At 40.2% G+C, this 9877-nt stretch overlaps 1 protein-coding gene across 1 annotated transcript; it reads left to right on the forward strand.

Annotated features, from left to right (window-relative positions):
* Window positions 1-651: 651 nt before the first annotated feature.
* On the forward strand, window positions 652-8281 carry LOC120073610. Its single transcript, XM_039026420.1, is given in 9 exon segments — window positions 652-938; window positions 1949-2173; window positions 2483-2562; window positions 2565-2823; window positions 4136-4155; window positions 6785-7086; window positions 7155-7266; window positions 7269-7338; window positions 7654-8281. Coding segments are annotated over 9 exon segments (1983 nt in total).
* The last annotated feature ends 1596 nt before the right edge of the window (window positions 8282-9877 follow it).

The raw sequence follows: 9877 nt of genomic DNA on the forward strand, positions 1-9877 counted from the left end.
AAAGAAATCTAGCCTTTCTTTTTGGCGAAAGCCTTTAGCTACCAACTTATCAATAGTGACGTTAGCCTTTAGCTTTCTCTTAAAAATCTATTTACTCCCAGTTGGTTTTCTTTCAGGAGGTAAATCAACCAATACCATGTGTTTTTTTGTAAAAGGGATTCTAGCTCACTATCTATCATATAAGTTATAAAATCATGTCCAAAAGAAGTAACTTTCTTAGCTCTTTTGCTTCTTCTAGGTTCAGACTCAGTATTCTGATTGTCTTAACCTTTCAAAGAGCTAGCCTCATTAATTCTTTTGGTACCAATAATTTTATGTCCTTCCTCCTTTAAAGGAAAAATATTCTCAAAGAATTCAGCTTCAATAGATTCCATTATGGTATTATCATTGATATAAGATATTTCTGATTAATTACCATGAATCTATAAGCAACACTATGCATTATGTTGAAAGTAGGGTTTTTTCCCTAGGGGTATTATTGTAATTATCTTCTACCCTAGGGCTCTCTACTGTCTATTTATTCACCCCGTTCTCTTGTATTCAGTGGATCAATTAAAAATAATAAGAAAAAGATCTGTGTCGTGGTTTTTCTCCCTGTTCTAGGGTTTTCACGTAAACTGTGTGTTGGTCTTTCTTTTCTTATATTTCATCATGGTATCAGAGCTTGGGGACGAAACCCTAGCCGTTATGGAAGAGAACCATCCACAGTCATCTTCTGTTGATGGATCTTCGAGTTTTGACATGAAAATTGTTATTCGAGTGACTGTGAAGGAGTGTTTTCAAGCAGCCTTACCAGAGTTACTTTTTGCCGTCCAGTTGCAGTTGACGGAGAGTCGTCGTCAGTGGGAGCTGCCTCACCTAATAGAAGTGTCGATCGGGCTTCTCCATACAAAATCCAACCGAACTCGCGAAGATCAGATAGATCCGGTAACGATCGGGTACGTCCGCGCTGAACCCGGGCAAACCCTCGAAGGACAAACGGATCCTGCGCCATCGCAGCCCTCCAGACTTGCGCAGACATCCGCACCGGTCTGCTCTTCCACGACGAGTCCGTCCATTCTACAAGGAGTAGTGCCAACTTTCACGCCGATTGGTTTTGCGCCAGCCTGCCCTAGGACAGCTTTTGCAGATACAGTCCATTCTTCTTCTGCCCTAGGGGTGTTCGATCAATGACAAACCGACGACCACCTCGAGCAGTCCAACCGACGACGTCCATCCAGCCGACAGTGGCGGCCCTGTTTCCAGCCTATTGTAGTTCCGTCCATTATCTAGACGATGTGAGACAACGGTTGGCTTATCTGCAACAACAGATTTCAGATTTGGATACGATGTTTGGTGCAAATCCCCAACCGGTTCAACCAGTTTATTCAGAGAATTTGGTAAACTCGTTCTCTATTTTGCCCAATACAACTTACTTAACTAGCTCAATGGGAAATTTTGCAGGATTTCTGGTAGAAGAAAAACTGAATGGCTAGAATTATTTCTCCTGGTCCCAGTCGATCAGAATGGCCCTAGTAGGAAGACACAAATTTGGATATCTAACAGGAGAAATTCCGAAACCTATCCCAGGCGATCCTTAAGAAAGAATCTAGAAAGGGGAGGATTCTCTATTACGTTCTGTCCTCATCAATAGTATGGAGCCATAGATTGGCCGACCCTTATTGTATGCAGCAACTGCTAGAGATATATGGGAGGCAGCTAGGGATCTATACTCAAAGCAATAGAACGCATCTCGGCTGTACACGTTACACAAACAGGTCCATGAGTGCAAACAAGGGACCATGGATGTTACTTCCTACTTTAATAAATTATCGGTGTATTGGCAAGAGATGAACCTTTGTCGAGAGGTTGTCTAGAACTACGCATAAGATGAGGCCCAGTACTTGAAACTTGAAGAGGCAAATCGGGTGTATGTGTTTTTGGCTGGATTGAACCCAAAATTTGACAGTGTTCAGAGTCGCATATTGGGTCAACGACCTACTCTTTCTCTCAGAGAAGTTTGTTCAGAGGTTCGACTAGAAGAGGATCGGTCACATGCTATGAACAATCCTGTGGTTGTTTCCACTGGTGCATCAGCCAAATCCACTGGTGCATCAGCCTTTGTTACAAAGGCTTCCAGTGCCGACGGTGATAAAAAGCCCACACCTGTTTGTGAGCATTGCAAGAAGCCATGGCATACGAAGGACCAATGTTGGAAGCTGCACGACAGGCCCCCAAACAGTAGGCGACGACAGTCATATGACAAATCAAACTTTGGGCGTGCACTTGTAAGTGACTCGGTTAATGAAATTACATAGCATCAGCTCTCGGCCGATAATAAGACCAATTTGAGTGCTGTCGGGGTGAGTGTCATTGCACAATCAAGTACATTTCCATCTTTTGGCCTTATTAGCATTAATGACAAGAAACCCTGGATTGTAGATTCAGGGGCCACAGATCATCTCACCAGCTCTTCATAATTGTTTGTTTCATACTGTCCGAGTGCGGGAAATGAACGTATTAGAATTGCAGACGGGTCTTTTTCCCCAGTTGCGGGGAAAGGAAACACCTCTCCTTTTGATGGTTAGTACTATGTGATACACTTCATGTGCCTAAAATTTCATATAATCTTTTATCGGTCAGTAAAATTACAAGAGATCTGAATTGTAAGGCCATTTTCTCACCAGATTCTGTTGTGTTTCAGGATCAGAAGTTGGGGATGACGATTGGCATTGCCCGACATGATAGGGGGCTCTACTTCCTTTCTGATGATGCTTCTTCTAGAGAAGATCATAGAACTGGTTTTATGTCTTTAAATTTTTCTACTTCCGAAAATGACTTTATGTTATGGCATTATTGTTTAGGACATCCAAACATTCAATATATGAAATATTTATTTCCGCATTTATTTCGCAATATTAATATAGCGTCTCTAAATTGTGATGTGTGTATTCATGCCAAACAAAGTCGTATTACTTTTCGTTCTCAACCTTATAAGTCGTCCAGTCCTTTATCCCTCATTCATAGTGAGTTTGGGGACCCCCATATACTACTACCTCCACTGGTAAATGTTGGTTCGTCATCTTCATAGACTCACACACGCCTCACTTGGGTGTTCTTACTTGCTGATAAATCTGAGGTGTCTTCGATCTTTCAACAATTTTATAACATGGTTGAAACACAGTTTCATACAAAGATTGGAATTTTGAGGAGTGATAATGGACGAGAGTTCTTTAACACCTTTTTCCGTGACTTTCTTGTGTCTAAGGGGATTGTCCATCAGAGCTTGTATGCTTATACTCCCCAATAGAATGGAGTAGCCGAGCGTAAAAACCGTCATCTAGTGGAAGTTGCCCGGTCCTTAATGTTGTCTGCCACTCTTCCGTCCTATCTTACTACGACTCACCTCATTAATCGCATGTCTTCTCGTGTCCTTGACTTTCATAATCCCTTGGACCTATTCAAAGAATCTTATTCGACTACTCGCCTGATTTTTGATGTACCTGTGAAACCCGGATCTCCATTTTCCTACTTAAGTAAGTGATTAAGGGGTTAATTAGGAGAAAGTTAAATCCTATGTTATGTAAATAATCTAATAATTTTACAATTGTCATAATAACTGTAATAATTGTCACCTTCTGTGGATCAACAATTATAAGAGTGAATGTAAACTATAATGGTTAGGTATTATAGTTATGATAACCATATTTGATCCTGAAGTACGAGTAGAGAGGACCCTAAAAGGATAAAAAGAAGAGAAAACCTTGAAGACTTAAATCTTGAATAGTGAAGGAAAGGATTGAAGAACTGAGGAAAATATAGAAAATTATTTGAAAAAATTCGTGTGGAAGTTGCACGGAGATAAACCATATTCATAGTAGCTAACGAGATTGGAAAGAATGAAAGTGGAGAAAGCGACACCAGCGAGAGTGGAGGCAGCGAGAGAATGGGAGAGAGCGAGATTGGCTGAGCGAGAGACTGGGAGAGAGCGAAGTTGGAGAAGAAAGGGTGGAGAGAAAGAAGTAGAGAGCGACACTGGCGAGATCCAAGCTAACGAGAAGGCTGGAGAGAGCGAGATCCTTAGCGAGAATACAGAAGAGAGCGACACTACCGAGAGTCAAATTAGCGAGAAGGCTGGAGAAAGCGAGATCCTTAGTGAGAGTGGAGAAAGCGAGAGTTTGAGCGAGAAAGTGGGAGAGAGCGAGAGCAGCCTGAATGCCTCATTCGAACGTCACACCCACGCGATCGAAGGAAACTGCCTGTGCATTGAATGGCCGGGCATTTATGCGTTGAATTTGGCCACGATCTTATAGATTATGCATTGAAAACCCTAAATTGAATACAAACAAAGCTTGAAGACGTAAGGCCAAACGTCAATTAAAATTTAGGTGTCCGATGAAGAGAAATTCTTAAACCCTAAGAAATTGTGTTGGATGCGTTTGGGAATAACACATTGAACCAAGGTGAAGTCAGCTTACATTGATAAAGGGAGGATTAAACATTTGGCCATGCAGCCAAGTAGGTGGTGTCAACACCATAAGAGATTTGGACGCCTATAAATAGAGACTTTGGGATTTCATTTTCAAATCACAAATCATAAAATTCGTAAAAAGAGGGGGAGAGTAGAGTGCATTGGACAGTGAGGGTGAAGGAGAATGCATCAACTTGAGACGAGGAGATCTCTCAATCTACTCGAGCGTTTTATTTAATTCTAAAGCCATTTAAAAGATAAGAGAGTCTAGTTTTCATGGTGAGGCTTCTAGAGCAGAAGCTCTGAGGAATTGGGCTGGAGAATGAGAAAAAGACAGAGGGGTCGAGCTATCGGGTAAGCTAAGCCAGTCTTGATGTTTGGATGATTTCGGCTAAACAATGAAGATTTATGAGCTAATATTTTATGGTAAGCTTCTTGAGACATTTTAGAATAATTTTGTAGAAGAAAGTATCTCAAAATAAGGTTTATAACTATGAGTAATCTAAGCTGTAAATTGGATCTGGATTCTAAAGGTAAAAAAGGAACCCGAGGTAGAAAAGGGAACTATTAGGAAGGCTCCTAAGCAATTAAGGTGAGTGTTATAGTTTTGATAGTTAACATATGTTGTGAGTGTTATAGTTTTGATAGTTAACATATGTTGTGAGTGTTATAGTTTTGATAGTTAACATATGTCATGAGTGTTATAGTTTTGATAGTTAACATATGTCGTGAATGTTAGGTTTCTTTGATAGTAAATGCATATTATGAGTATTCACTTAGCTTTATACTCTGATATTGGAATATATGCATATGTAGATGCAAATTACATGCTTTTGGTAATATGATGTTGCCATGATATTATTTGTGTGTGACTATGGAAACTGCGATTATGCCCAGGATGTGGTTAGCATGCTTGACAAAAGGTGCTTGGTGGGAAAAATTGATCGGCTTCAGTCGACGGGAAAATATGGTCGGCTTCGGTCGGCGGGAAATAATAGTCGGTGACGACCGGCGGGAAATATGGTCAAGTACCTAAGCATGACTAGCGGGATAAATAAAATGGTCGATGTACACAATTGGCGGACATTGGGGTCATAGAAGGTTTCCATAGTGTTTATTTATGATGATATGATATGCATGCCACGTGTAGCATTTTGAAATAAAGGTTAATCTTTGCATGAATAAATCCATGATCATGCATGGTACACTGTGATTATTATTATGTGATTGATTTCCAAAAAATGATGATTTTCAAAGTGATTTCTGTCTTAAAAGAACCACTCACTGGGCTTAGTAGCCCACACTCTTCAAAATGTTTTCTTAATCCCCCCCTCCCCCCAGGTAGCGGAAGATGAAGAGTCTCAGGGTGCTACTAGGTCAAGGTCTGCCATGTGCCCCAATTACACTTTCGAAGGGTTTTTACGGTTTTCGTCGTAACTTTATTGTTAAGTCCTTAAGTTGTATAAACGTTATATCACTTTAGTAAAAAAGATGGCCTACTTAATCCGTTATAGTTTATCTCCTTGACTTAAATCATTCCACTGTGTCTAAGTTATAGTATGGTATCAGAGTTATTCCGCAAGAATCATTAGGCAGTAAGTGTCAGCTCAAGGGTTGATAACTGTTGGAGTCGCATCCCTCTCCAGCTGAGAAGGTGGTCTGGGGGCGGGGTGTGACAGTACCCCTCCGTGTCTTCGGCTGTGTTGCGTTTGTCCACTTTCATGGCCCAAATCGCACAAAATTCACCCTTGTGCTAAAAAATGTGTTTTTGTTGGGTACCCTCTCCACCAACATGGGTATAAATGCTATCATTCGTCCTTTTGTAAGTATTTTATCTCCATGGACATTACTTTCATCGAAGATCAACCCTTCTTCCCCGTTAGTCATCTTCAGGGGGAAAGCTTGAGTGAAGAGCCTAACTGATCGTTCTATGATATCCCTTTAGGGGAACCCGCCCCGATTCCTTCTCATAGTCATGAAAAAGCCTGTCCTGTCCTCCCTACCAACCAGATTCCATGGATAACCTACTATAGGAAGAATCTAGAAATGAAGGGACGCCATTTGTTGAACAGCCGACTCCGGTCCATGAATCAGACCTTGCATCTGGTCCAGGTACGTGTATCCCTGAAATTAATGATGTTGATATATGTATGGAGACTGACAAGTGCAGGGAAGATAAGGATGAAGGAGGTGACAATACTGAAAATGTGATAGATGAGGAGACGGCTAAGAATGATAGCAGTAAAGGAAAAATGCCAGTTTTTTATAAGGAAGTGGAAGATACTACTGAAATCCTTGATATACAGATGACCAATCATGTTGAGAAACCTAGAGAGTTGGAAAATCATGATGCCTCTCTTGATCTTCTTATAGCACTGAGGAAAAGTACTCGTTCATGCGCGAAGTACTTTATGCACAACTACATGACATATAGTAATCTGTCTCCCGAATTTAAAGCCTTCACTACCAGCTTGGACACTATCATGGTCCCAAGTAGTATTCATGAAGCAATGGAGATTTCTGAATGGAAAACAGCTGTTACGGAAGAAATGAGGGCTCTTTTGAAAAATGGAACGTGGGAACAGGTGCCTTTACCTGAAGGACACAAGACAGTTGGATGTAAATGGGTATTCACCGTAAAATACAAATCAGATGGGACAATGACCGATATAAGGCCAGACTGGTTGCTAAAGGTTTCACCCAGACCTACGGAGTTGATTACTCTGAAACATTCTCTCCCATGTCCAGACTTAACACTATTCTGGTTTTGTTGTCGATTGCAGTAAACAAAGATTGGCCACTTCACCAGTTAGATGTTAAAATGCATTCCTGAATGGAGAACTTGAAGAGGAAATCTATATGAGTCCTCCTCTTGGATTCGAGAGTCAGTTCAAGCACAGGGTTTGCAGACTGAGAAAGTCATTATATGGACTGAAATAGTCTCCAAGGGCTTGGTTTGATAGGTTCACCACATTTGTTAAAGCACAGGGATATAAACAAGGGCATTCAGATCATACACTATTTATGAAAAGGTCTGACTCCGGGAAGATTGTAGTCCTAATAGTGTATGTTAATGATATTGTTCTGTCTGGTGATGATGAGGGTGAAATTACAAGGCTCAAAACAAGAATGGCTAGAGAATTTGAGATTAAAGACCATGGCAAGCTGAGATACTTCCTTGGAATGGAAGTAGCTCGGTCAAGAGAAGGTATTTCAGTATCGCAACGGAAATATACACTGGACTTACTCAAAGAAACAGGCATGACTGAGTGTAAACCCGCTGACACACCCATGGAGTATAATGCAAAACTTGGTGTTATAAACAACAAAGTTCCTGTTAACAAGGAAAGGTATCAGAGGTTGGTTGGAAAGCTGATCTACCTGTCCCATACAAGACCAGATATTTCATATGCAGTAAGCGTGGTAAGCCAGTTTATGCAAGCTCCCTATGAGGAGCATATGACTGCAGTTGAGCGTATTCTTTGGTACTTGAAGGGTACTCCTAGTAAGGGTCTGATGTTCAGGAAGTCTGAAAAAAGGACTATTGAAGCTTATACCGATTCTGATTGGGCAGGCTCTGTTGTTGATAGAAAGTCAACCTCTGCGTATTGCACCTTTGTCTGGGGTAACCTTGTCACCTGGCGAAGTAAGAAACAGGGAGTGGTGGCCAGGAGTAGCGCTGAAGCTGAGTACAGGGCAATGAGCTTAGGGATATGTGAAGAAATCTGGTTGAAGAATGTGCTGTCTGATCTTTACCAAGATAGTGAGCTTCCAATGAAATTGTTTTGTGATAATAAAGCAGAAAGAAGCATCGCAAACAATCTAGTCTAGCATGACAGAACCAAACATGTAGAGATTGACAGACACTTCATTAAAGAAAGACTGAATAATAGGAACGTTTACATCCCCTATATTCCCTCAAGTCAACAAGTGGCAGATGTTCTCACCAAGGGGTTACTTAGACCAAATTTTGACTACTGTATCATCAAGTTGGGTCTTATTGATATTTATGCCCCAACTTGAGGGGCAGTGTTGAAAGTAGGGTTTTTTCCCTAGGGGTATTATTGTAATTGTCTTCTACCCTAGGGCTCTCTACTGTCAATTTATTCACCTTGTTCTTTTGTATTCAGTGGATCAATTAAAAATAATAAGAAAAAGATCTGTATCGTGGTTTTTCTCCATGTTCTAGGGTTTCCACGTAAATTATCGTCTCTCTTTTCTTATATTTCATCACATTACATAACCTATAAAGACACATTCAATTGTCTTAGGCCCAAGTTTGGTTCTTTTTGGTAAAGAAACTTGTACCTTTGCCAAACACCCCCATACTTTCAACATTTTATATGAGGGTAGCTTTCCATTTCGCACTTCATAAGGTGACTTATTAGTTTTTTTTTATATGTGGAATTCTATTTAGTATAAAATTTGTTGTCAACAAACCTTCCCCATCACAAATTGTGAGGCAAACACGAATTATTTGACATGCAATAAACCATTTATTTTAAAGTCCGGTTCCTTCTTTCAGCTACATCATTTTGTTGTGGTGTATAAAGTGTTGTAGTTTGATGGATTATACCATTAACTTTACAGAATTCATAAAGTGATGATGATTCATATTCACCACCTCTATCTGATCTGAGCATACTTTCTTCTCAAGTTAATTTTCAACTTCTTCCTTATATGTTTTAACATTAAAGGTTACACTTGTCATACCCCGTACCAGATTACCCTCCAAACCTGGATGGAATGGTGACTGCAGCAGTTACCAACCCTTTTACTTGTACTTACTACCTATCTTACCTGTTAAATATTTCTCAAACCCTGAATACATACAAATTAACTCAGAACTTAACACATTTACATTACAGGATTTCGTAGCATTGTTTATACATAGATAATACAACCTAGTGAGCCCCATCAAGAATACTAGTTACTAGACAGACACATGTGTACTAACTAATATAGGTCTTCAATTATACTTCCTTCAACCTATTTCTTTGAGTGGCAGAGTAGCAGCAGAAAAGTATTTTGGGAACTAACCGCTACCTGAAAAGGAAAACATTTGAAAACGTGAGCTAGAAGTCCAGTGAGTGACTTAATAAAAACGTAAATCTCATACTTAAACTGAAAGTTTGAAAACATAATACTGAAACTAACATATACCAAGAAAGTGTGTACATAAAACCTTTAAAACCACCATTAAACATCATTATTCCTTAGTTGAGAACGAGTATACATCGCTCTAGCTCTCAACATCTGTTATCGACTAAGAGACCCATACTCCAGCCTTTCATTCAGACCTGCCTACGTGCTCATAGAGTTTTCTATGTACCGTCAACACCTTAGGTACATTTATTCAGATACCTTCCTTACCTTTGGTATCCGGCTCACTCAAGCTATCAAGTTCCCAAAAAGCATTTAGAGAAT

This window comes from Benincasa hispida, chromosome 3 (genome assembly GCF_009727055.1).
Source record: "Benincasa hispida cultivar B227 chromosome 3, ASM972705v1, whole genome shotgun sequence".
Taxonomy (NCBI): Eukaryota; Viridiplantae; Streptophyta; class Magnoliopsida; order Cucurbitales; family Cucurbitaceae; genus Benincasa; species Benincasa hispida.